Below are 27325 nucleotides of genomic sequence, written 5' to 3' on the forward strand. Positions count from 1 at the left end.
ATATATTGTGTGTTAACACACATTGGTGGGAGCAGCTGTGGCTCATTTGTTGGAGCAGGAGAGTCACAAACCACATGCTCAGTGTTTAAATCCTTAATTCACCAAAATTTAAACACAGTTCTACACACAGTTATTCAAGGATCTAAGAGACAGGAGTGATCATTAGGATGAGTATATGGGATAGAGTCATCTTTATTTTGCTAATATTGGGCAACCTCAACTTAGTTGCTCCTGGTGAGTGCAGGCCAGCTGGTTAGCAGCTCCCCCATTAGTGTGTGAGTGTGTGTCATTGTGAATGCAAATGGGTGCAAACAAACTGAATTTTGTTTCGTGGTTGTGGCCTGTGGCTGACTGGGAGAAATAAAAAAAAGAAGAAAAATATCAAATATTGATTTATGGTATTTGTATTTAATAACAATAATGGCATACCAGACATGGTATTTAAGCACTTAAAGACCTTATTAAGATATTAAACTTGTTCTTGTTTTATTAACATATGAATACAATTTTAATTGGGAGGAAACTGAATCAAGGTCAGCTCTTGGATTTACAACAGAGGAAATCTCACTCTGTTCTGAGGTTTCGGTTTGGATGGGACATATTAGTCAGCAAGTGAACATTTTGTCCCTCAGCGTTTTAACAGCTCTGACAAGGGCCAAATTATTATGACCAGATGACTGATTCCGAGCAACTGTGTAAAACTGCAGCTTTTGTGGGATATTCTTAGCCTACGGCGGACAGATATGGCCTGGAGAGATCCAAGAAAAAAAACCCAATGAACTGGGGACAGGGGCAGGAGCAGTCAAGTCAAGGTTGGCTGAAAGCTGGCACATGTAGTCTGACCCTGTTGAAGAGCTACTGTAGCTAAAATTGCCTAAAAATTGTTCCTGTTGATTCCAATAGAGAGGTGTCAGAACACACAGTGTTGTGACGGCTGATAAAACTGGTTTCTCTCATTAACCTAGTTACTAAAATGCATTTAAAAATGCAATCATCCATCCACTGTGATTGTTCCGAGGGGTTACAGAGTGATGACTCTTACCACTTTGCTCCAGACAGCAGTGTTGTGTGTCGAAGCTTGTTTCCCCACCAGTGTGCAGACGGCACACACACAAACGACAGCGGATCTAACCAGCAACACCAACAATCAGCAAACGGAACTGCACTCACTGCAGACTACAGAGGCAGGTCAGTGTGCAGGTCTTGCACACCTTCATTTGGTGGCGTAGCATGTCATCGTATTAAAGCTTTGCAAAGATATCACAAATTTTGCCATAAAAACACACAGGCCTCCACAAAGAAAATTAGTGATGAGAAACAATGGGAATGTGAGTGTACAAACAGGTACAGAAGAGGTTCAGTGAGAGGAAACTGTCCTGTCGTTAACTGATCACAGCTGGAGTAATTGTGTCAAACAGATTAAAGAAAGACGGGTGGCCAAATACACTTGGGTGGCCCTGCCCGTATAAAGTCTATGTGTGGGAAACATTTTAGTGTTTAAATCTCAAGATGACATTTAATAAGGAGTTTGCGTAGCAGACTGTAACTAAAGGTTTTCTGAGTTAGCAAAGTTTAAAAAATGCCTTTACACCAACAAGGGTCACTCTGAAACACTCCGAGTAGTCTTGTCTTGTTCTCCATAGGATGAAACTATAGACTTGACTTCATGGCCTTTCCTCTTGTACTAGCAACTAATAGAAGATCACCATGTTGTGTGTTTTTATAAACTTGGCACTGGATTCACAGACTATTTTCCCACATTATACCTGAATCTCCGTTCCCTCCCTTCCCTCCTTATCCTTCCTTTAGTATTTCCTAATGTGCGAGTTGACCAAAAAAAAAAAAAAAAAATCAGAAGTTTCTTTTATTCTCGCAGTGCTGTGTGGGAGGAGGCAATTCGAGCATTCTCTCTGACAGAAAAGACTTAGAGAACCCAAGCACAAAACAACACACACTGTGTACGTGTGCAGAGGCAGGACAACACCCACGCTCGACATAACACACACACACACACACACACATAAGTCCGTTCACGAGTCCCGTCGGCTCACACTGAGGTCTGCTCAGAGATGTCTGGGAAAGAAAGCTAAAAATGCTGAATGTGATGCAGCTGTCACAAATACTGAAAAGAAATTCACTGCTTGCCACAACTGGAGGCTAGATCAGTCAATCTACGTCCAAACATAGACTAGGATATGAGTAATTTGAACACTGATGAATAAGAGATGTCAAAACGCCCACGTGGAACTGTAGAACCAGCACAAAATGCCAACAAGACTTGTTGCTGTTTTGTGAATGTATAGACTCTTGTTTTGACAGAGACAAAATTGAATCAAAACACTTAACAAGAGATCTCGACATATTCAGGGAACGGAGACAAGTCCAAGTCAAAGACAAGGACAACCATCTGAGGCCACCAAACAGAGATAAATGTGAGTCACTAAATCCTCAAAGCGTAGACGCAAAATCAGTCTAGACACCGGAGACAAAGACTGAGTCTGAGTGTAAAAGCCAACAAAAGCAGACACAAGTCTGTGTGAACTCATGCTCGACACCAGGGCCCTGTGTTTTGTACATTGTAAAGCAGAGCCGGTACCGAGTGGGTCTCCCTGGTCCCAGTTATTCAGTTGTGCTGGTTCTTTAAACCAGGTTTAGACATTAGCAAACGCTAAAGTGAAAGTGTTTCTTGTTACCCAGGTTTGTCCTGTGAGACTGATGTTCACACAAGAAGTAGTTGAAAACCACTTTTAGACTGCTACTGGGGTTTTACCAATGAAGACTGGAGTTGTTGTTTAAAAAAAAAAGAATAAATCAACACGAAAAAAGAGGAATTATTTCCTATTGCCTTTGAAGCTGAGAGTGTTTACACGGACTAAACCAGGAATAAACTTGCTTCTAATTAGTTTTGACACTGTGGATATGTTGCCGGGACAGCACGACTTTGGAAGAGCCAACAGATCCAGGATAATAGACCTGCCAAGATACTAAAACACTGACATATTAGGTGTATTGCATATTTACATTTTCATAATTGCATTTCTTCCTATTACCATACAACTTCAGTGCCTTAAAAGCAGGTTGGCAGGGAGGAGCAGCGTTAGTGTAGTGGGGTTGTGGTCTGTGTTGGACGTGAGAACAGTGTTACAGTGGTGTCCTCACATCTTCTATCATTTCAAGGACTCCTCAGTGAACAGGACAGCTAATTTGGGCCTGATGACACATAGGGGTCTTGAAGGGCCGTCCCTTTTCAACCACTAACTCTGTATGCTGTACGCTGTTTTCAGGGGGAAGTTGAAAATGAGGGAGCCCCAGCACATAATCCAACAGTGATTCAGTATTATACCATCACATAAATGGGAACAAATGAGAGCAGAAGTGATGTGATGGGGCTTCATTCACATTCCCCTATCTTCTTCCCTATTGAATGACCTGCTGACCTTTTATTCCCTTGCGTCCAGAAATGCCTCTAAAGAAAAAAAAATCACCACAAATCACCCTGATAATGATGATTGCTGCCAAATCCATTTGATACTCTGACAACACAGAACCCAACCACAGCCCCCACCTCATATGATGTAATCCACCAGCGTTACCTTCGCCAGGCTGAATGGGTCATGTCGAAATTTTTGTTTGTTCTTCTGCAGTTTCCCCGGCATCATCTTCCCCGTCCGGAAGTCAAAACATCCCAGATCCACTGTGTTTCCAAGGTAACGGGCCAATTGAGGTTTACTCCTAAACTTCTTCCCTGTCGGACTGAAAGAAGGAAATAACACAGTCAGACAGATACAAACAAGAATATCATTTGGGAGGCAGAATATCTATTTGATAAATATTCCAGAAACTAAACATATATTAACAAACACTGTCATGAATATGGTGCAGAATTACAGAAAGGGAATAAACTATGATAAGTCCATTATTCAGTGTACATTTAGACTGAACAATGGAAATATTTGTGTCAATGTAAATAAATTTAGACTGAATAATGGAAATATTTGTGTCAGCGGCGTCTGTAGGTCAGTTGGTAAGGAAGTTGTCCACGGACCATTGGGTCAGTGGTTTGATCCCTGGTCCCGGCTATGTCATAGTGACTCTGGGCAAGACACTGAACCCCTAACAGCCCATTCCCATCCCCGGCCGTGCAGTGCCGGTCCAAGCCCAGTAGAAATTGGGGAGGGGTTGTGTCAGGAAGGCCAACATGCAGACAACGATCCGCTGTGGCGACACCGAACTCACGGGATAAGCCGAAAAGGACAAAAAAAGAAAAGGGAAATATTTGTGTCAGTGTGAATAAATTTACACTGAATAATGGAAATATTTGTGTAATACTTATAGTAGTTTATTCACTTTCTCTAAGTCTGCACCATATTCATGACGGTGTTTGTTAATGTATTTAGTGCTCAGCTTCCACTCTGAGGTGCAGGAGACCTGCCTGCTGCTTCCACAACTTATGGTCCAAATGCCCAGGAGTGCTGTTCAGTAGGTATCCCAGCATGCACTATGCATCAACCAGGGAGCGAAGCACATGAGCTTATGGCCAATCATAAATACTGTACACAGTCATGTGAGTGAAGGCAAGAGCATTATCCACAATTAACGTGCTGAATTTACAACCGGCTGTTTGTTTGATAAAAAATACAAAACACATAGTTATGATACAATATATGTGATTAAATCAAGATGATCAAATAATCATTCCAGACACTTTTGCCCATACACAAAACTGTTTTGTCCTAAAATGGCTGCCACGATACAATTTTGCTAAAAATTTTGGAGAAAAAAAAAACTGAATTATATAGAATTAACAAAGGAGAAAGATAACTTATATCAAAACCAAAACCAGCACAAAATTGCGGTATATATACTGTACATATCCTCCATACATGACCTAACAGCTTTATTGACTGTTACATTATTTTATGGAGGCGGATGATTACTTATTGTGATACCAGACTGAACACATTTTTAAACTGAAAAATAATGTAAGATATATTATTTGTCTGTCTCACATGTGTGGAGTAAGCTCTACAACTGTTAATAATAAAATAAAGCATCTATCTATCCACTTAATATTTTACTTTAATAAAGAAATTCTCAGACTGGAACTGATCATTTTATTTTTTAAAATGTTGTTCAGCGATCTGCCAGGTGGAGATGTGCCAGCCTGCAAGCTTGTTTTGGGAGCAGGGCTGTTGAGATGTAGTCATCCTTCAAATGTTCAAATGTGCTAGAATATTTATGACTGGATGTTTTTTCTTAAGGTTACAAGAATTATGTGACAATTTGGCAAATATGCTCATGTGCGAAAATCATTAGCACTTTCATTTCAGTCTGCTATAATAAAATCAGCTTACAATTAACTCGGCTTTAAAGCGCCCAAATGAACACGTCGTGTTTTTTTTTTTTTTGCTCAGTCGGTGCCACAATTCACTGTTACACAGAAGGCTCGAAAACAGGAAGCTCCCAAACTATAACCAAGCTCTATCTAACCTTGACCCTGCAACCATGGATTAACCTGCAAACAGCTCTCTTGAGAAATGAGACGAGCAGATAAAATGTTCTCTCATGTTCTCTCAAAAATGTCGTCAGTGTCTTTGCAGGTCTACATGCGTAATCAGTCCTCACAAAGATGAAAGCACAAGGGCAGACAGACTGTCATCTGACATGTAGGTCAATACAAATCAAAGATCACAGGCTCTGCGTCTGTGTGTGTGTGTGTGTGTGTGTGTGCGTGTTCACGTCTGACAGCATGTTACTGTTAGTGACATTTACAAAGCTGAATATTCACTCCATGTTTGCTGATATTGTAAAAGCTGGATCAGATGTGAAGGGTGGTCAAAGTTTCTGACGAGTGTGTAAAAATGGAGGAAGCAAAGGCCTCAGCAGGGTGCTGCTGCTCTTCCAGTAAGTCGACCTGCTGACTGGTTTCATTACTGGAAGTGATGAGTCACACTGTTGAGCAAACTGAAAGTAAAGCACAGTCCTCCTCTGAACCTCTGAACTGCTGATCCCCTTCTTGTTAAAGGTCCCGGATGTGATAGGCTCAGATGTTTCTGACTCTTGAGCTGCTAATCTGATCAAGCCGTGCTCCCACCGCTGATCAACAGGAAGTGAATGCAGCCTGTAAAAAGCAGCCGACAGCTCTGCAGCGTCACGGCCTCGCTACAGACCTACGCCACGAGTGACAACATTTACTCTGCAATCTAACACCTCAGTGATGAGTGAAGATATAGCATCAGGACAAAGTCACATTTCCGACTGAACTCTGACCTGCTTTAAAAAGACGTTGAACTCCTTCTAGTAGTGCTTCCTTAAGAGAAGATAAGCACTGGGACGCTGCTGCCTGACTACCAGGTGTTTAAGATAATATGCAGCTTCATGTGCATGTGAAGTGCGTAAAGAATAAACTGAGGCTACAAGTTGTGGATAATATTTTAGTTATTTGAATTTGTAAATCAATTGCACTCTCCCTTAAAATTGGGAGAGACTCACTATAAAGAACCAAAAATAAAACCAGAAGAAAGCAGTCGTCTGTTGGTATGTTATATCACATTATATAGATGTATTTTTGAAGACAATAGTCTTAACTAATAAATCGGAACCTAAGAGAACGTGCATATTTATAATGAAAAAAAGAGGAAAAAAAGTGGAGCACACTAATGAGACGATGGTATTGTAAAGAAAGAAATGTGCTATACTACTTAACAGTATTGGAGTTATAATCCTCAGATATGCATGGATTTGCTCTCATGTGAGTTCTTTGAATATATATTTATTTATTTGCTGATCTTCCAAAGATGATCATAATGTGGAGACGTGCCGTCAAAGTCTCCTGTGACCCGACTCGCTGAACGCCATATGCTAAGGTTTTTTAAGCAGGTCTCACCCTGCTGACCAATCAAATGATCTGGAGTCTCATGATAACGCTGGCTTTATTCCCCAAAGCTGGTTTTTTGTTATTTAATTAAATGCAACCATTGCAATGTCTAATTGTAGGAGCTGACTGTATTGAACCTGAGTTCATACTACGCACAAATCAGGTTTAATATTTTATCCTAACAATGTTAAAATAATGTACAATTTTCATTTTTTTAATGTGAGAACAGAGGACTTGTTATGGTCTTCCACAAAAAGTGTACACGTGGAAAAAAAACTGTTCACACCTAAGCCGCGAGTGTGTTAACACACAATCACAAGCGTTCGGCCTTTGGCTACGTGTGATATTGAGACCCACCAAGAAACATAAACGGTATAATATGGCCTATTTAAAACACTAGACAATTCTATTAAATTAACGGTAGTTGTCTTCAAGGCTTTTTTTTTTAATTATAGGAATCATTTTTTAATATGAGTGTAAATATGACAGCTGGGATTCTTGGTTAAATTAAACTAGGTCCAAGGCTTAGGATCAATGGGCTCATGCAGCAATTCAATTATGTCCAATTCATTCTTTGTGTTTGTGCTCTGAAACATCTGTACTCCCACTACGGATGCACAAGTTTTGTTTTTTATTTTACTTTTTTAAATACTACATTTGGGAACATGTACACAGGCACGTTCCAAATAGAAAAAAAACCCCCACAGTGCCAGTCGCAGTTTGTGAACAGTCTCAAGGATGTTTTGTTCAAAAGAAATAATCTACAACCTTAGTAATATGAGCAGCTAGACATCAACTCCTCTAGATGACATCATCTGGAGGAGATTTTCATCAGGAAGCAGTAAGATATTTCAATATAGAGAAGGCATAGGGAAGTTCAAAAACATTCATATACGTGTATTCCCTAAAGTGAAGACCTAGGAAGCAAGACAAGAAGGAAGACAACATTTGTCATACAATTACTAAGAGATTACGTTTCAGTATGACAAGTTCTGACCCTCATGAATATACAGTAGCAATCGCAGTAACAGCATTCAGTCAAACCAGCAGCCTTATGGAGACGGTGCAGAAACATGGCCTTCTTTCAGCCCCTTTACGTTTTTCATCTTTTTTAATAAGACGCTGAATTATTTTTATATATTTTATACAGCCATTCTCCCTCAAACCTAATTCTGTTCTTGATAATTACAACGGACTTTCACAAAGAAGTAACATATTTCACACTTCATAAACAATTCACAGCTAATTTCCTTTTTCTCTTTTGAGCAATTCTGCGTGAGAAAAATGCTAAATCTTATTTTTACGTTGGTAAGAAGCAAAGATGGGCGACGATTTATTTGTTACCATGTATTTAACATTTATAAGCAGCATGCAATTGTTATAAATAACACACTACTTAATTCATTGTAGTCAAGTAGAATAATAATATTGCTGTGAGCAGCCATAACTGCTGGACCCCATAACAAGTCTTTATAGCTGCATGCAACTATTTGATAGTATGTCCTCCTGTAATGTTGTTTTGGAAATTGTTGGTTGTTTCAATCTTATCCCTGTGTTTACAGCGTGACAGCTTGCTGAATCCTTGACTTTATTAAGTAGGTACTAGACATGACAGTTGGTGCTGAAATGATAAAGGGGCCAGCGCCATCTCAAAGGCTGGAGGTTTCTGCACTTTCAGACTATTCAAACCTTTCACAAGACTCGTTCATATATGAAACAGTTCTAGGTTGGAAGGTTCATGTATAGGATCGTCTCTCTGCCTTCCATGTATTCAAACGTGTCTCTGCTTCTACCTTCATAACTCCTCCAAAGACATCATGTTGAGGAGTTTAGCATCTCTGCTGACTACAACCTCATACCGCAGAGGTTGCAGTCTCGGTCGACCTGCTCCTCCAGAACTCATTCGGATGACATCATCATCTCAGCTCAGCCAGAGGCGGATACGTTTTTTAATAAGGGAAGTGGTTTGCAGTTTGAATGTGAACATAAGTGAAATTCAACAAGGCCTGAACTCTTGTCCACGACACCAGGTTCTACAGCATTACACGACTGTTAGTAACTATCAGTAACATCAACTGGATAAATGTCTAGATAAATTACTTGTTAGTGGAGTAGTTGTATGTGAAACTTCAGCTTTAGATTGTGTACCTAAGCGCCAACTTGAGTAAAGTTGAATTGTAAAGTGGGAGTTGTAGTGGAGTGATTTTTGTTAAGCCGTGTACTTCCACTTTTGCTCGAGTACTGACTTTGGGTACTTGTGTACCACCTCTGGCCTTCAGCATATACAAGTGGACATCAGCAGCGGAACACAGTGACACACAAATAAAGGATTAACGCAGGAGAATAAAACGTCCCAATACACTCAAGAACAATGGGTAAAACTCCTCTGGGGGCTGGGGAGTGGGTGATCTCAGTAGACAAATACCAGCCTCTGGCCCTGAATTACAGGAGCTCAACACCCAGGAGTGGGGGACACACGCAGAGCCCGTGTCTAACCCCCATGAGGGTCATGATACGGTTGTTGATTGTGGATATGTGTCCCACAAAGATAATACTTCGACACCACGTTAGTCATCACAGAGCCACCCCACTGTGAAACAGGAGGGCTGTGAGATGTGCAGGCGCTACTTTGTAACTTCTGACCGTAATACTTTCATGGCTGATGGTGAGACTCAGATTTAAGGCCATACTAACTGATCCCAGCGTTCGGCCACCGTGTAACCGGGCTGATCGATGTGACGGAGTGTACCTGTAGTAGTAGACGTCGCTCTTTCCAGCGCTTAGTCCGGACTTCCTGATCACTTCTTCTTTCTTCCAGCCGGGCGGCAGAGCGGGACAGTCCGTCCTCTTCCTCTCCATCATCACACACTTATCGATCCCACTGCTCGGGCTCCGATGGGATCAGTTCGTTCACCCTGCAAACACCGGTCCGGACCCTCCAGACGGCAGCGTGGTGGTAATGTTAAACCCAGCGGAGCCGCAGCCCTGGCGGAGCGACGTCACGGATGTTACGTTACCGGAGGCTCTCCCTACCTCGGCTCCCAGGCACCTCGGTCGCTTCTGCTGGTCGTTTCGGGTTGCGTAAAGATAAAATGTGTCGCCCTTCAGGTTCAGGCTGTGAGCTGGTAGGTCAGGGGTCCAGCTGCCGTCACGGCCGAATACAGTTTTTTGTGTTTGGCTACAGAAAGAACCAACGACTCATCTGATCCGATCTGAACTGAACTGTGTTGGACTAACGGCAAGCTGTGACGTCTGAGTTATCACACACACACACACACACACACACACGCACACACACAGACGCATAGACGCACACACACTCAAGCACGCGCACACGTACTCTCAGAGATCGTCTATTGTGAACAATGTATCCCCCAGAAAACCACATTTTTAAAGTACGGAAGCCGAAAGCGGCCGACCTTGTTTTTTTTTTTTTTACATATAATTCTGAGATCCAAAGTTGACTGCAATCTCAGGATACCATTTTTATTTTATTTTTTATATACACCAGTATGTTGAGAATTAATGGTGGTGAAAAAGAAGGTGCTGCTACTCCAAGGTATGGAAATTTTGTATTTCTATTTGTTAATTTGGTAAATGTTATATTCACACATAGCTGTGTCAGCTGTATTTGGTTGCTAAAGGAGGTTCAGGTTTTCTTTTGTACACTTAAAAATGAAAAGTGATTTGAGTTGAAATGTATATATGTATATTAAACAATGTTAAACCTAGGCTGCTCTGTATTATTATTCTTATCATCTGTATTATATATTATTATCTTATTATTTTATTTGTGCTTTTATTTATTTTTATTTAATAAGCTGGTTGCTATATTTATCACACATCTTTTTTCAGTGTGCCTTCTAGTTTTACTTCTTGTTTTTACCTGCCAGTGTTGCAATAACAAGTGAATTTAAATCTTATTATGATTGTTTACTTATTTACTTAAATTAAAAATTCAATTATTGTGGTAGGCTATATAACCTATATATATATTTAACTGCACTTAGTATATAGAACATACATTTCTATTTTATGTATTTACTGCAATGAATTTTGTAAAAAAGTGCCAACTTGTATAAAGTATGAGTGGTCATTGATTTCATGAATATTTTAAAATTAATAAAAATATTACAAAAACAGAACATTTAATGAGCACGTGTACTCTGTTGTGTTTCTGGTGCTTCGAATTAGCATCAGAGTGAACACTCTTTGATTTTTCCCACTCAAAGGTCTCTGTTTTAATCCCCCCAGTGACGCCCAGTGGCTCTGGGTTAAAGGGGCCTTTAGCAGCAGCAGCCCTCAGCCCTGAAACATCAGTGAATTGCTCCACCATGTCTGATCTAAAGATTTAACATTTAGGTTCTCGGCATAAACCCTGCAACAGAATAAGAGTTCCAGCTTTGCACATATCCTGCGTTTAGATTTACACAGTTGTCAGAGCATCTCCTGTTTAAGGTTGTGTTATTGCAATATAAAAAGTAATCCTTAACAAGTAATAACTTTTCTCAGGGAAACGTGCAAATCATATTAAAGTATGTCTCTGTAAACTAAAACTACTACACCAATAACAATGGCCCCAAACAGAAAGTTAATTCATTGTGGAAAACAAGGACTTAACAATGTAGGCTACAATTAAGAGAGAGAGACTGGTTAAATGCAAGGTTGAAGCATGTGCAAAGTAAAACTGGCAGCTAAGAAATCAGATATTGATTGATTGTGAAACAAATTGGCTGTGTATAAATGAGAGTCAGCACTTTGCCGTAAGGAGGGTAAAGGAGGACCACAATGACTTATATATGCCTCTGTGTTATGTTTTAGAATTTAAGAGAATACTTATTGTTAATGAGAAAATAGAGATACCAAAAGGGTGTGGTATTTTTATAACAGAACATACGTTTCTAAACACCAGAATCAATCTATCAAATTTGACAACTTGTGGCTAATATCTACCGCTTCCTGCCAAGTTTTGCAGTGCAACAACTCCTGAAAAGAAATGTTATTTGCACATTTGGAGAAACTGCCAAAGTGCAGATACTTAGTAAAACTCTTGAAAAAGTTCAGTGACTTTGTCTGGATGAAAGGATGGTATGAACAGCAAACATTAGGAAAGCTGCATCAAAATGTTCTGTGTTGTAGGGTCAACATTTGAATGTGGGGCTAATAGAAACTACAATCATAAAGACCAATTTGTAAATGTAGAATCTCAGTATAAAATGTGTTTGAAGCAGAAATGCTCGCAATATTAGTAGTACTCTGGGGGGTAAAAACAGAAAATCAAAATTATGCAGGGAATGAGCAGCAGTCTTAATTGGGAGTACAGTAAAAAATAAACTCAGTCTAGACCTGAAATCCTGGTAGAGATTTATCAAGATAACATTTTGAATCCATAAAGTAAGTGTAAAGCAGTTACAAAAATATGACAAAATGCATGTGGGATAGAAAAAACAAGGAGGTGCAATTTTCTAATATCCAAAACTGTGCAAAGAACATAAAGTTATTTCAACTGCAAAATGTTAAAGACATTAAATGAAGGTTTGTTATCACCAGAACATTGTTGGCCTTGAAATGGGCTGTCTCTGACTGGAATGTCTGAGTGACAGTACAATGTCTCCTCAGACCAGGACCAGAGACCATACATCACTCAGAGAAACTTTGATTACTCTGATCACCTTATCAAGCCTGGAAAACTGGAGTAAAACAGTGAAGTGGAATGGGCAACGTGCACAGTATTGGAATTAAGCCTGATACAAAATCCCCGTTTAACATTTGAAGTTACTGACAAATATCAACCAGCAGGGGGCAGAAGGAGGTCAACACAGCGTCGGATGAAGAGAAGAAGAAGAAGAACCAAAATGAAGGGGCGGGTCCTAGAAAATCTGAAAACCATAACAGTTACTAACTGTGTATGATCGGTGATAAGTATGGACTTTTCTGTTCGTTTTTATGCTGTTTGGTCACTGGCTGAAGTTCCTGGGATTTAACCATGGACGTATTAAGAAGAACTAACGCTAATTCAAGATCAGCTTTATCTGGGAATCTCGGCTTTACTAAACATTATATTCAGCATGGCGATGAAGCCAGAAGCCTGTGGCCGATGCGCACTGGAAATGGGACATTTTAGAGCAGAAGAAAAGCGTCATTGTGTTGTTTAACACAGATTGAGAAGTTTAACTTCAGCGTTTGGATTTTATCTTCAGTTGTTAGCCTGGAAGTGCTGCGAAGCTTGAACGTCAGACGTGAGTTTAGCCTAACTTTTTCGCTATTTTCTCGGCATGTGTTATAAACCATGTGACTAGGTTATTACCGAAGAAGTGTATTTTAAGTAATTATTAATTACGGATTTTTATAAAGCATGTCAGGGCGTTGTTTGGTGTCTTGTTTAGCTATTGCTAGTTGTTGGCTGGGCTACAGCCAACGGAAAAAGCTAGCGTTAGCGTCACTTCGGAGCTCGATACTGAAAATGAGAAACAAGACAAAAAATGTGTGTGTGTGTGTGTGTGTGTGTGTAACTTATCTCTGCCTACCCTTTATCACAAGATTTGTCTGCTTTTAAGCAGCAAAAGTGAAAAGCTATCAAGATGGTAAATGTTCTGCACTTATATAGCGCTTTTCTACCTATTGGCACTCAAAGCGCTTTACACTGCTTCTTATTCACCCATTCACACTCACAATCACACACACACTCATACACCGATGGGGGAGCTGCTATGCAGCTGGCCAACACTCACCGGGAGCAACTAAGTTGGGGTTCAGTGTCTTGCTCAAGGACACTTCGACATGTGACCAGAGGAGCCGGGGATTGAACCAACAATTGTGAGATTGGTGGACAACCGCTCTACCTTCCTGCGCCACAGTCGCAAGATCATTTTTATTTACTACAAATCGGAAAGACACGTTTTATTTCATACATACATGAAACGTTACTCCCTAAACTCTCCATAAGTTGCTGTGTCCTGATCAACAGTGCCAGCATCACAACTGTGGTCGAATAGTGATAGACGAGTGGTTATGAATCCTGATCTGCTTGTTTTCCAAATCACCCTGCAACACCCATTGATGATTACCTGGGTCAGAAGATACCAACTCAGTTGAGGTTGGTGTGGGAAAGACAAAGTGTCAAAGGCACTGGTGTCTTCCAGCTTCGGATTGAGTGAACACACCGGATCCAGGTTATAAGCAGTGGGTAAAGTTAGTTGGAAAACAAGCAGAGCAGGGGTCCTTGAGGACCAGGATTGACAACCCCTGTCACAGACCAATTGACGAGTTCACTAATATTAAAGTGGTTTATTACACAAACAAATGAGGAAGACATCTTCTCCGCTGTGCGTAAATTTTAGTTATGTTTACATTACATTTTCTGCCTGAATATTGCTTGTGGAAAGATGTGTATATGCACATTCCACACTGAATGTGTTGCACCTTCTCCCACATCATTATGACTTGTGATTTGGGATGTATACCTTCAGAATGCACATATTTCTGTGGTTTTGTTTTTTTTTTAAGCATGGACTCCAGCTGCCTGCCCAGTAACTTTCTATCTCCAGAATCAACGGTGACTACCCTGCTGTCGAGCTCAGGTCACCTGAGGAGCAGCCTGCTGCCTCCTGAACACGGCAACTTCAGATATAGAGACAAGGTTCACTTCGCTTCTTGTGTTTCTTTTTTTGTTACAGTACCTGAGCCAATTTTGGCAGCTGTTCACTCCCCTCTTAGAGTTGTCCCAACCTGGCTCAACAATATGTGATACAGAAAGGAGGCCACAAAAGGTTCTCAAATAATTCAACATATTTTTATAAAGATTACAGTTGTTTGTGAGCAAGTGAGGGTTGTATGCAATGTTGGATGGAAAGTGTAAAAGAGTGTGTCTACATTGAGACAAGAAAAAAAGAAAACTCAGCAAGCAGGCTTAGGGGGAGGCCTCCTTTATAGGAACCTCATCCCAATTACCACAGGTGTAGGCATGCCTAAAACCCAGGTCCGCCTGGAAAACAAGGAAACACACATCCAACCACACACGGACAAAGACAGAACCCAGATCTGGCTTAGGCCATCACAGCGTTTAAACTGCTTTTAGATGAGGGTATTAATATTAAATGCCTAAACATCCAGTATATATGCCCCCTGGCTTTATGTCTTGCTTTCTTCAATCTTTTTTGATGAAAGCGATGAAATCCAAACAAGTGGCTGATCGGAAACTTTTAGTGCTGCTGGGCTTATTAAAGATAAATCATTGATGTTTATTCATTGGCTAAATGAGTGATTCATTTTCAGAGCTATGACTCAGCCTCAGCAGCATTGGACGCATACATAGCAGACTTTGAGATGAGTCAACAGAACAGTATGTCGCAGACAGGAAGACTGATTCTCCCACACGCTCACAGCTCCACGCCGAGTAGACCCAGACTGAACACACTGAGAAACAAAGATGGTAAGTCCCCACACGAAGGCACCGTCACATAGACGTCTGTTCAGGTCTGGTAGGGTCCTGATTCAATGCTGCAAGTTTCAGGCCTGTGCGATAGAACACTTAAAAACCTATCAGGAAATTAGAATAGTTTTACCCTTTTGAGGTGCTGTAAAGCTTTTAATGCAAAATGTCTTTGGGAAGTGATGAGTTTGATTTAACAATATCACAACAGTGATTCAAGAGTTGGTGAAAAAAGAAAGTGGCAGGAAAAAATGAGTCAATGAAACATACTTTAATATCTGAAAAGTCTCTGTGTCAAAGGCTTCCATCTAAAAGTATGAGCCAGTATATGTATAAAATTAGTAAAGGCCTGGTTCTTGCTGCATGGTATTTGTACTGTTTATATAAAATTGGTTAAAGATAATTTTTTATTCCTGGATCATTATAATTAGTTTAATTTAAAAAAACAGTTTAGTTTTTTGTTTCTACCTGTAGTTCTCAGGGAGAGTTTGACTGAGAGAGAGTTGGACTTCCTGAACCTTCCCGTCAGCTCTCTCCGTCACCGTGACAACCGAGACAGACTGTCCATGACAACAGACGAGCTGCTGTCTATCCCTCAGGACGGTTCCATGCCCGTCACTCACACGTCTGCTTTCATCCAAGGTCTTCAAACACATCCCAAACACATTTATCCAAGGTTTTTACATTCATCCCTGAAACATGGAAGCTGCATACAAAGTTTGGAAACACACCACTCACAGCTCTGTCTTCAAGGTTTTTGACAGCATCACTCACATTTGTGTTTATCCAGGAACCTGAAATGCAAGTCACACATAAGTGTTGTGCCCTAATTTTAATTCTGTAAATACATTACTCACAACTCAACCTTTATATGCACCCCCATTACCTCCGTCTATTAATTCCTCACTTACACACTCATACTTGTACTGCTCCCAAAATCTCTAGATCCAGTACTGTCTTTGTCTGTGGTCCATGAATGCAAAACTTAGAGTGATGGGCATTTTTCTGACATGGTTTGGACTTAATAGATTGAAAAATAACATTATCTGAGTAAGTGTGCATCTCTCAGTTCTTCTTTTTTTTTCTCCATCTGTTGCTCCAGGTCTCCTGTCCCAGTCGGGCGGCTCCCAGCCCCACTCTTCATTCAGACCAGTAAACAGAGCCTGCGCTGGGCTCAGGAGCAGTCACACCAACTCCCAGTTGAGCCACCACCAAAACCCTCCTCTAACACAAATACCCAGAAGCTCCAGGTTTTTTCTTTTGTTTCATGTTGCTGTTCTGTGTTCTGTGAAAAATCCAAATAATTTCATTACATTCTTCTCCCCACAAGGTACAGAAGAAGACCGGATGCAGCCCCTTCTAAAACACACGATGACATACTCTCTGTGAGCAGTTTTAAGGTGATTGTCATGCACGCTCTTAAATTTCTGCATATGCTGTGTTCTTCAATTTGAGTCTGTGGACGGCTGTGAGTCAGTGTCATTGTTCTGTCTCCGTCTCTTAGCGGGCACACAGAGCAGCAGGGTCGGGGCATGCAGAGCCATCCACCCTGTTATACCTCCCTCACTGGCTCACTAGCAACAAGGCTGACATGGACTGTTCTGGAATGAGTAGCGTGCCTGACCTGAAGTACCCAGGTTGGATCCATCACTGTAACCTCAGTGAGCCACTGGCCCCAGAGTCCGAGCTGTGGGATGGCCATGGTATAGCAGTCCCTGTGAGGCACATACATGCCATGGTTTTCAATATGTTCCCTCCATAACATTAGCTACTCTTTCCTCCATCTTACCAGACGCCGTGTATTTCTCAAAAATGACAGTTTAGTCTAACATTAGTGGTTGTGGTCTGCTTTACCTGCAGCTCCCAGAACCAGAGCTCCGTCCTGGGTAGCCGAGCTGGAGGTCGATGATACCGAGCAGACGTTGTCACAGGTGCTAGAAAGAGAAAATCAGGTTTTTTTTCATTGCATGTAATGATAAATAGCATACAAAGTCCCATTTTTCTTTGTTTGTTTGCTGTAGGATTTATATTTGTTTTTTGAAATTAACATATCGACCCAACTTCAGATAAGCATCTGAAAAGAATGGATTGAATTCAAAAATCAATAAATACGACCTTGTCCACTACTGCCCTGCCTGTTCTCCATGTCAACAACGACTATCTAAGCCCAGTTCTTATCATCTGTATGTCTGTGTTTGCCTGTGTATGATCAGGTTGACACCCAGCAGACTCTCAGAGATCTGAGGCTTCAGTTTGCTGAACAGATCTCACTTCTCACTGCTGGGACAAAAAAATCTGACATCATGGAAACTCTGTTCAGAGGTAAAAAAATCAATTCAATCTTTTGTTAGTTAATTTGAGGACACTGTTCACTTTCATGGTCGTTGGGGGTTAAGTGCTCATCTTGTTGGACTGTCTCCTTGATTGAATAAAATCTTAACCGCTACTGCAAGGGACATTGATTGAAACCCTAAATGCCTGTTGTTCAGTTGTCTGTTGTTGAATTACATTTAGAAAAAATAACAATATCAGGAGGACCAGGTTTTTCTTAGATGATGATGATGATTATTATTATTAATATTATTACCACACTTTATTATGGTTTTCGTTCATCTCTGTGTGTTTTCCCCCTGTCAGACAACAGGATTGAGAGTCTGATCCAGAAGGCGGATCAGGTGTTGAACTCTCTGTCTCAAAGTTCTAGTTGTGCCGACATTCCTGCAGGTTCAGGTGAGATCAGTTAATGTCATGTAGCATAAACGGCCCAAAAAACCTGGTTATTTTACTTCGTTGTATCTCAGTTTGTTGAGTTTTTTTTCATTTATGTGAACTTAAGAAACCATGTTCTGTTCTATGTTAGAACATACTTACTGACATTGGGGGAGGGGATTAGAGCAACCAGATTTCCCCCTGTAGATTTCTCCTGGAAAACCCTGACTTCTCTGCCATGAATCCGCTTAACCAGGCACATTTGCAGAACAAAATTGTCCAGACAGGGTTAGCAGCACAGTGAACGGCTGAATGAGGGAGAGATTGTTAGTCCCCCTAGTCCAACAAAAATTGAAACGAGCAAAGTGCCTTGTAGTCTAAGTTTAAGTCTAAGACAAAGTAGTAAATGGTCTGCACTTAAATAGGGGGGACACTGCTTCACACACATACTGAAAGGGGAGCTCCTATGTAGCTGCCCTGCATCCATTAGGAGCAAGGACCCTTCGACATGTGACAGGAATTGAACCAGCAACTTGGGGGATGGTGGATGACTGCTGCATCCACATTATTGCTGCATGCACACTACAAACTGTGATTGCAGCTCTGAACATTAGCAGCAGATCAAAGAAATGCTTCAACCACAAACCACAAATTGGTTTTGTTTGTGTTGAAATCTCACTGTTATTGAAGTTTTGTTGATGTGCAAATGCTTGTTGGGTGTTTAAAGTTATCTTAATAATGTTTTGTAATGCTGTATTTGACATTTTCCGACACAGCATTTAACAGTGTAATCTTAATCTCATCTATTTTGGTGGAAAAGTTACACCTTTTCTATGTTCATATTTAATAACTTTTGTTACTGTCATTGCAATCTATCCAGTAAACACTGAGGAACCGGTGCTCAGTTCACCCTCACAGACTCAACAGAGGCCCATGTAAGACTTTATATGCATTTTGACTTTGTCAGTTCTGCTGTATCAACACACTGTTAATTGATGCTATTTTGAACCTGTAGGGACTCAGGAGCAGCAGGGGTCCCAGAAGCTCTGACTGGCAGAGGAGCTCAGGTAGAATTTACTCCTGTAGTTTTGTGTTTAGCTACATAATACAAATCATGGATCAGAGAATGGAGAACTGAGCTGTGTTTCTCCGGTGGTTCTCATAAACACATGTACACTGAAGTCTAATGACAGAGTTCATAGAGGTTCATCTTAGTCTGCTGTCTCTCCCAGGCTCCTGGCTGTGGTCTCCATGGAAACAACATCTGGAAGCAGCCCGGTCCAGTGGAGGCTTTAAAACAGATGTTATTTAGACTGCAGGCAGTTGAGGCAGAGCTTCAGCGACAACAAGCATATGTAGCTCCAGCACTGAGTGACAGGAAGCAGACAGAGACTCCAGTGAAGCAAGAAGTCAGTCACACCAGTGTTTGTGGAAACCCCTCACTCCCATTTTTGTTGTTTCATGTTTCAATTAAGGAATTCTGTTTGTGTTTCAGAGGCCTGAAAAGGAAGTAGAGCTGGAGGGTTTTTCTGGTGGACCGTCTCTACAGAGGTAACGAACACTACCAAACATGGCGTACAGTTAATCAGAATGACTGCATATACGGAATTAGTATAAAATCTTAGGCAGTCTACACCAGAAGGGTAGCTTTAATCTAGTCATGGGTCCAGACTGAAGTCATTTTTAGCTTGGGGTGACAATGTCTGAATACCACAAGACTGAAAGATCCAACAACTATTAACGGATGCCGCACCCTAATTCAATTTACTTAATTTAATTATTTCTCCATAAAATAAACAGCAGGATTTCATACTTGTGCCAAAATGCCTGGGCATAAAATGTTCAATCAAGACTGCATTTCTTTCAGTTTCATGCCACAATTCGTGATAATTTTGTGGGTTTACATGTTGAATTGTTTATTGTATAAGACAAGCTGAGATTTTGACACTTTTTTTTTTAAACAAAAAGATGAATTGAAAAAAATAAAAGGCAAATGAGTTGATAGTTAAACTATTCTTTAGTTTTAGCCTCACTAATGTCAGCATTTAGCTTAAAGTCAAGGCTCACATACAGCAGCTACTAGCAGACGTATGACGCTCTACTCCCCTTTAAGCATTACTGGTTACCTGGAATTTGTGATGAGTGCACTGCAGTTTGCAATCGAATTTCAGATCATATTGCTGATAATGGTTTCTGTCCTCAGAGCCTTGCATCACTTAAGCCGCCTGAAGCTCCTGGTGGAAGATCCCAGCACAAAACCCAAAGAGAAAGAAGATGGAAAGGATGATGATGATGATGATGAAGGACTCTGCTCCTCTTCATCTGCTGACGGACCCATCTGTACTCAGCATAAACCCTGCTGAGGTTCAGGCCTTGTTTATCTTTGGCAACAAGTATTTACAAAAGGTGCCACTAAATCTGGACAAAGTCCGTTCTGGATTCATATTTGTCCTGATGAAATGTGCCATTTTATTTAAAAAGGAAATCACAGGGCAGAGGCCAAGCCAGCCTGTTCCAGACAGGATGTGTGTTGATGTTACGTGAAGTGTTACATTGAATGAAGCTGTAAAACTGAAAACACAGATGACAAAGACTGAAACCAGGCTACCAAGCTTATGGAAATCCTGTTTGACAGCATTACATCAGCTTTCAGTATCATTATTAATAAAAAGATGCCTCACGGAAATCGAAGTTCGAATTATTTCCATACACACGAGAATAAGGCTGCTACCATTGATAAACATTTATGTGCCACAATTAAGATGTTAAATGATAACGCAATTAAAATGACCATATCCCCATGCTAAACACCAAATGCTACATCATATGATTACTATCAAAAACGATACGATATTTTCCAAATAAGCTTAAAAATATTTAGCTCTGATGCAATGAACAGTTGAAAAAAATGGCTGTTCTATACATCCATCCATTATATGTAACAGCTTATCCTGTTCAGGTTCACAGGGAGCTGGAGCCCATCCCATCTGTCAATTGGTGAGCGGCAGGGTCCATCCTGGACAGGTCTCGTCCATGACAGCGCCACCACAGAGAGACATACACAGACAGACAACATTCACACCCGGGTGTTTTATTGCCCCAACAATAGTACAGAAGCAAAGGGCAACTGACCTTTAACCAGTCAGTCAGAGCTGGTGAGGCCTTTTATTTAAGTGTGAACCATCTTCAAGAACTCCAGTTACCAGTAACACAAGAAGTTACGCTTTATGTACAAAAGTACACGTTCTGAAATTTTAAAGTAAAGTTACTTTGCTAAGAAAGAGTATTATAAACTGTATGGATTGTTATGCTGTTGAGATAAGATGTGACAATATAAAAAAAGGGCCAAAATGACCTAGCAACTACTTTATAGACTGACTGGTGGATTATTCATAATGATACATCATACTTTATTTATTTTTATTTTTGTATTCATATTTTATCTGGACAAAGTAACTGGTAATTAAAGATAAAACATTAAATTCCGTATAAGTACCATAAAATTAAAGTAAAGTACAATTACCACAAAACTGTACATAAGTGCAGTACTTTAGTTACAATATTTATTTACTAATCATCTCTGGAATGTGTTAGGAATTTAGACTCTTCAGAAGAACTGACCAAATCAGAGGCTGAAATAAATAATTATCACAGATAATTAGTAGTTTTTGTCACATATTTTAATTTTTTAGCAGTTGCAAATAGATAATCGTTAGAGGGGATGGATTTTTCTCACTATATGCAATTAAAAACAGGTATTTGTTATTTCAGAATAATACTCACATTTTAGAGAAAAATCCATTAATTATGTCCAGCTTATAATAAACAAAAAGGGTTTAAAATCCTTAAAGTACTATGCCCTGCATTTTATTTCACATGTGCCACCTTTTTTTTGAATGCCTTTCCCAGTCTGGCCGTCCATTTAAACCATCTCTTGACCCGCCCGAACCTGCATTTTGATGATTCTAAGGTCTTCCAGTAATAAACATATTGACACACACTGGGACCAACTTCTGTCTTCAGCCTATGGACTGAGGTCAGACGATCTACTGTTCTGTATGCTCATCACGCTTCAGACTTCTTGAACACATGTAATTTCTTGTTTTGCATCATAGTAAGACCAGACCTTAACCAGCCCTTCGCTCCCAGCTGAAATCACAGTCTCCCCCTTGTGGTCAAACGTCACACTCTGCACACTGTCACCGTGTCCCGACAGGCTCGTCACTGCGCAGGAATCCACCTCAACAAGTCTGACCAAACCATCGCTGCAGGCAACTGCTAACATCTTGCCTGATGGGCTGAACGCCACCTGGTTGGCCCCCAAGGGCCCCGCCTCCACAGTGCCTACTACCAGTGGAGGCTTCCTAACGTCCCACAGGTTGACAAAACCACTGGAGTCACAAGAGGCCACCATGTCACTAGCCAGGCTGAAGGTTGCGTGGTTGCAGGGATGCAAGTGTCCACAGAAGGTGGTAGTGCAGATGCCCAGTCTGGCATCCCACAGGGCGAGGGTTTTGTCAGCTGAGCAGGTGAGGAGGAGGTTGGAAAAAGGCAGGAAGCAGACACTGTTGATGGAGGCGGTGTGGCGACGCAGCGTCAGGCGACAGCGCTGACTATTCAGGTCCCACAGCTTGGTGGTTTTGTCTGCTGAGCAGGAAGCCAGGAAGTTGCCGCAGGAGTGAAAGGAGCAGCCCCAGGTGGGCTGGCTGTGACCAGAGAGCGTCAGCACACAGCAGCCAAGAGCAAAATCCCAGAGCCGGACCTGTAACAATGATCCAAGGAAACAGTAACACACGAGCAGGTTTTTTTTTTCATATATATAAATATGGTTGAATCACATTTTTTGCAGTGGAGAAGAACATACTGTAGTGTCTCCACTGGTTGTTGCTAACTTCGATCCATCAGGGTGGAAACTGCATCCAGACAGCCAGTCAGAGTGTCCCTCACCTGTCAGCACCATCTGGCCAACCTGGAAACACAGTACAGTTCAGTAGCTAATGGGAGTGACCCTTAATAGTATATAAGGCATTTTATTGACCTACAGTATGTGCGTCCTTTAATTTCAGTGTCCCATTCTTTCCTCATTTAATTTTTATTGTCTCATTTTGTGTCTGTAGATTAAAGCTATTGCAATATCAATTTTACAAAAACCCACATTTTGTCTAAATTCTAATCTCATCTCATTCTTTAGACTCAAATGAAAACAATCAATCTAACTGCAATCAGTATTAGATCTTCAAGCTGTCATACTGTATTGTCTTAAAACTTACTCACAGCACAGTGTAACTTTATATTGCAACATCTGCTTTTACAAGTAATAATTGTATTGCTTCATATTTGTATTTTTTTTATCTTAACTTCCTATCACCTCATCTTGAAGTATCTTATCTGATTTCTCTCTTTGTGCTGTCCTGTATATTTAATACTATGTACAGTATCTGTTAGGAGCCTTGTGACTGTTGAGCAGAAGGTCCTGCCAGGTTTAGTCTTTCAGTGCTGCTTTTTGTTTTCAGTATAGATTAGATTTCCCCTGTTAAACACAGTAATAACTATGTTTGTAAATGGTCCTCACTTATAAAGCGCTTTTCTACCTGTTGGCACTCAAAGCACTTTACACTGCTTCTTATTCACCCATTCACACACACAATCACACACACTCACACACTGATGGAGATCAACGCTCACCGGGAGCAACTAAGTTGGGGTTCAGAGTCTTGTTCAAGGACACTTTGACATGTGACCAGAGGAGGAGGAGGAGGAGCCGGGGATTGAACCAACAACTGTGAGACTGGTGGACGACCGCTCACACAGTCACAAGGGCCACAGTCGCCCTTGTCTTGACTTATCTCATTTTAGTTGCAGTGTGTACAATTCAGTGGCATCTAATGGTAAAGTTACATAATGCAACCATCTCAATATCCCATCACCCCTTTTTTCTAAGTGCAACTAAGCCTTCAGTGTCTGTCAGGTGCCACATTGCCACTTACGACCACATTAAATGTCATGTGATGAGGTTACTTTATTTAGATTTACTTTAGTAAACCTATTTAGTTTGTACATTTGTAGGCCACAGCTTCAGTACCATAATGAATAATACTTTTCCCACATTGTGGTAGTTTTTGGTGTCTGTATTCTGTCCTATTCTAAAACTATGGCAGCCTCCATATAAAGGGGAGCTGCTCCCCATGTAGATATAAGGGGCTCGTTTTAAGCTAAGGAAGACACAACAATTCTTATTTTCAGTTGATTACACACTAAAGAAAATGTAATTATCAGAAGTAATTATGAAAACGGTAACACCTACACCCCTATAACACGCACTGCACCTTTAATCATGCATTTATAGTTATATACATCTTCCACCATCTCAAGTTTTCACATTCCATCAGAGTTCATCTCATACGCGATGTCATCTAAACTTCCATCTCATTTTATATGTTATTCCATTTCAACATCCAAGAAGTCCAAGTTCCAAGGCTGCTTGATATGGAATAGTCTCCCAAATTTAATTTGTGAAAGTCTTACATTCTCTGCTTTTAAAAAACTGCTGAAAAACTGGTTAAAAACCGATAAAACCTCTGAAAATATGTGAAGCCAGATCAGCACTTTTATACTAGACTCTAATGTAGTTGCCAACTCTTATGTGTCTTTTTTTTTTATTTTATTGTAATCCCATCTGTTAGTCTCTCATTCCATCTCACTGCATCTCTTTCACAGACCTTTGTCCATGTGTGCACATCTTTCTCTTACCTTCTCTCCTTTGGCTGGCAGCACCCACAGCCTCCAGCTGTGGTCATCACTGGTGGAGGCCAGGATCAGTTTTCGTGGATGCAGAGTGATGCAGCTGATGGGAAGGTGGTGGGCTCTGATGGAGCAGGCTAGGCTGAAAAACCTGGGGTTGTTCCATTTTTGAAATTTCACTTGAGCCAGGCGAGGGTTCGCCCATCTGTTGCACTTAGGAAACTCTGAGTCCTTTCTGTGTCTCTTTATGGTGCTTTTGGCTGAGGATTTATCTGTGCCTTTGCTGTTTGTGATGCTTCTCTCTTTTTCCTGACTGATTCTTGACTCTGAGGTGTTTTGAACTTTGTCCTTTTCTATAATGAGAAGCATTTTCTGCCGCACAGCTGTTTGATATTTGTTGTCCAACTGCCTCAGCGTCGGCTCAAAAGAATTCAGAAGTTTCTTGAGCTGTTTGAAGTCCTCAATTAGCCGGTTTTTGACCTCAGCAACTTGTCTATACTGCAGCCTGTGGAAATCTCTCTCCCTCTGCATCCTCAGCAGCCTCTCCCCTGCTATCAGAACGTCTCCTCTGAGCACATCTGTCTCTCTGTGGACTGTGTCCAGCTTGCTCTTGAGGAGCTGTCTGTGAGTGAGAGCATCAGGAATGAATGAAATGCCTGTCTTTGCTGTGACTGTGACCAGAGTTTCTCTCAGCAGGTTCTGGGCTTGACCGTTCCACTCAGCCTCAAATGTGATTAAAGTTTGGGTCAGGCCAGTTCTTCGGAGGAAGTTCCTCAAGAAATCATCCACCACCTCTGGGATATTGAGAATGACTTGTTTGTGCAATTTAAATGTTCTTCTGGCAGGAGCAGTGGAGGCAGCAGGGGCAGCCTCTCTCATAGCCACCTCATAGCTTTCCTCCTCAACAATCCTCCTCCTCCTCTCCTCCAACGAATTCTCCTGGTTCTCCTCTGTTCTCTCTGTTTTCTGAGCTGACATTTTCTCTCTCTGCCGATGAGCTTCTTGTTTACCTGTTGCTAGGGTAACTGTACACAGAGAAGCCGAGTTCCACTTTTGTGTTGTTGACCATGCTGCCATAGAAACAACCATTCCTTTTCTATTTTTGATATAAGCTATGTTGACTAAATGATTATTGTTATGTGATGTGTACTTTCTGATTGGACCTATATTTGTATGCATCTATGTGTATTTATTTTTCATCTCTGGGAAAAAAAAACACCAATCCTGAAATGACCAATGGGGATCACTTAAGTAGTTACATTTAAAAGAAAATACAAATTGAAAATGCAGTCATTTAAAAATGCAAACATACAGCATTAAGGAAAGCCATGTTAACTACAAAGGCTAAAATTCAAAAGTCTGAGCTTATTTACCCTGATCAGGCATAACAATGTGATCGCCATGAATTTTACTTTTACAAGGTTATAATTAGTTATCTTAGTTTTTAGGTTGAAACTGTCAGAAAAGTGATAATTCTATGATGTGTTTATTATTGAGGTTTATTATGATCATTGTATGAAATAAGTTTTAAATAAATCTTCAGTGTCTTTAAATTGTAATTTCTCTTATGCAGGAGAATTTGCTGTGAAGTCAGGCAGCAGCTTTAAAATACAGTAGCAGAAACACAAGTCCTCCACAGGAACTCGCCCAATGTAGCAAATATACAGAAATATAGGTTCGCCGGCCAAATGAGTGACATTTAATTGTCAGTCTTTTACCATATGATGACAAGTAGAGGTGTGGTTAAGTCTTAAGTTCTTACGTCTAACTAACTTAAGGAAATCTATGTTATCTTACTTCATTCCATGTTATTTCAGGTTAGGAAATCCTAAACACTCAATCTGACAGAGGTTATGGCATGTGAATAAAGAATACAATAATAATGTGTAGTAATGTGTTTTCTTTATTGAAATAATGTGTCATATACCTGAAACAGTATTTTTTGTCTTAATTGTCCAATAACCAATTGGACTTAAAATAACAAATTTCTAAAGATACACTTGCACAATGCATTGTTATGAATAAAACTATATAATTTAAGCCCCCCAAAAAAACTTTTAGCATAGTTTATTACGTTTTTATTTTTTTATTCTTTATTTGAATGTTTATTTAGAACTGTGGAACAAGTCGGAGCACCCAGGGTGAACCCACACTCCTTTTCAAATGTGTTCGTATTTTTAGCAACCACCCAGGGGGAAAGGGTCCTTCCTCATGAGCCTGTTTTACTTACCTTGAAACCGAGAACTGCTTGCTGGGCATAACACTGAGCACACAGATCTGGCAAGATGTGAAAAGTTTTGCTAACCCTCAAACAGTGTTCCTGATAAAAAGCTGCATATCCAGTTTAGAAGCCGTAAGCCGACCCAAAAACTTCCAGACTCATTTCATGTGCAAAATGTACAAACTTGCAATATTACAATAATCAATCCTGGTATTAGTTCCCAGGGGAAAAAAAAAACAATGAACTTATTTAATTACACCAATAGAATATAAAGTGGTCCCCAGCCCAGAACCAGAAGAAGAATGATATCACAGAGGACATCTCACCACAGAGAGACTAGCAGAAT

At 40.6% G+C, this 27325-nt stretch overlaps 3 protein-coding genes across 6 annotated transcripts in view; 1 reads left to right on the forward strand and 2 right to left on the reverse strand.

Annotated features, from left to right (window-relative positions):
• mbd2 (methyl-CpG binding domain protein 2) overlaps positions 1–10149 on the reverse strand; it is a 31409-nt gene extending 21260 nt beyond the window's left edge. Inside the window, exons 1-2 of one of the 3 annotated variants that reach the window (XR_010911594.1) lie at positions 9627–10147; positions 3594–3753 (exon numbers count right to left, since the gene is read on the reverse strand). Coding sequence is in view for 2 of the 3 variants with exons in the window: in XM_067484370.1 (XP_067340471.1) it covers positions 3594–3753; positions 9627–9739 (273 nt within the window). In the remaining variant the exon portion in view is untranslated. Of the gene's footprint in view, positions 1–3593; positions 3754–9626 lie in introns of all 3 variants that reach the window. The other 2 variants (XM_067484370.1, XM_067484369.1) reach the window with 2 other exon arrangements.
• Positions 10150–12721: 2572 nt separating this feature from the next.
• On the forward strand, positions 12722–20610 carry c18h18orf54 (chromosome 18 C18orf54 homolog). 2 transcript variants are annotated; one of them, XM_067484553.1, is made up of 15 exons: positions 12722–13116; positions 14384–14516; positions 15152–15308; positions 15783–15950; positions 16411–16507; positions 16639–16708; positions 16813–17011; positions 17169–17239; positions 17522–17630; positions 17946–18038; positions 18898–18952; positions 19033–19084; positions 19250–19426; positions 19513–19568; positions 20221–20610. In XM_067484553.1, exons 2-15 carry the CDS (start codon positions 14385–14387, stop codon positions 20378–20380), a joined length of 1596 nt encoding a protein of 531 aa, XP_067340654.1. In that variant the 5' UTR covers positions 12722–13116; position 14384; the 3' UTR covers positions 20381–20610. The 2 variants fall into 2 exon arrangements, with proteins under 2 accessions (XP_067340654.1, XP_067340653.1); XM_067484552.1 differs by having other exon boundaries at positions 12723–13116; positions 16411–16558.
• Positions 20611–21185: 575 nt separating this feature from the next.
• LOC137103838 (sperm-associated antigen 16 protein) lies at positions 21186–25736 on the reverse strand. The gene is made up of 3 exons (XM_067484551.1): positions 24768–25736; positions 22882–22986; positions 21186–22779 (listed from the first exon to the last, which is right to left on the reverse strand). Exons 1-3 carry the CDS (start codon positions 25734–25736, stop codon positions 22090–22092), a joined length of 1764 nt encoding a protein of 587 aa, XP_067340652.1. The 3' UTR covers positions 21186–22089.
• Positions 25737–27325: the final 1589 nt, after the last annotated feature.

This window comes from Channa argus, chromosome 18 (genome assembly GCF_033026475.1).
Source record: "Channa argus isolate prfri chromosome 18, Channa argus male v1.0, whole genome shotgun sequence".
Taxonomy (NCBI): domain Eukaryota; kingdom Metazoa; phylum Chordata; class Actinopteri; order Anabantiformes; family Channidae; genus Channa; species Channa argus.

What these genes read in the sequence shown, in the direction of transcription:
- c18h18orf54 (XM_067484552.1), top strand. Translation starts at nt 14,385, where the DNA reads ATGGACTCCAGCTGCCTGCCCAGTAACTTTCTATCTCCAGAATCAACG. An exon ending in TCTCTGTGAGCAGTTTTAAG is followed by an intron (nt 16,709 to 16,812) that starts GTGATTGTCATG and finishes TCCGTCTCTTAG; the next exon opens with CGGGCACACAGAGCAGCAGG. An exon ending in AGACTCCAGTGAAGCAAGAA is followed by an intron (nt 19,427 to 19,512) that starts GTCAGTCACACC and finishes TTTGTGTTTCAG; the next exon opens with AGGCCTGAAAAGGAAGTAGA.
- LOC137103838 (XM_067484551.1), bottom strand. Translation starts at nt 25,736, where the DNA reads ATGTCAGCTCAGAAAACAGAGAGAACAGAGGAGAACCAGGAGAATTCG. An exon ending in TGCCAGCCAAAGGAGAGAAG is followed by an intron (nt 22,987 to 24,767) that starts GTAAGAGAAAGA and finishes CTGTGTTTCCAG; the next exon opens with GTTGGCCAGATGGTGCTGAC. An exon ending in CAACCAGTGGAGACACTACA is followed by an intron (nt 22,780 to 22,881) that starts GTATGTTCTTCT and finishes TCATTGTTACAG; the next exon opens with GTCCGGCTCTGGGATTTTGC.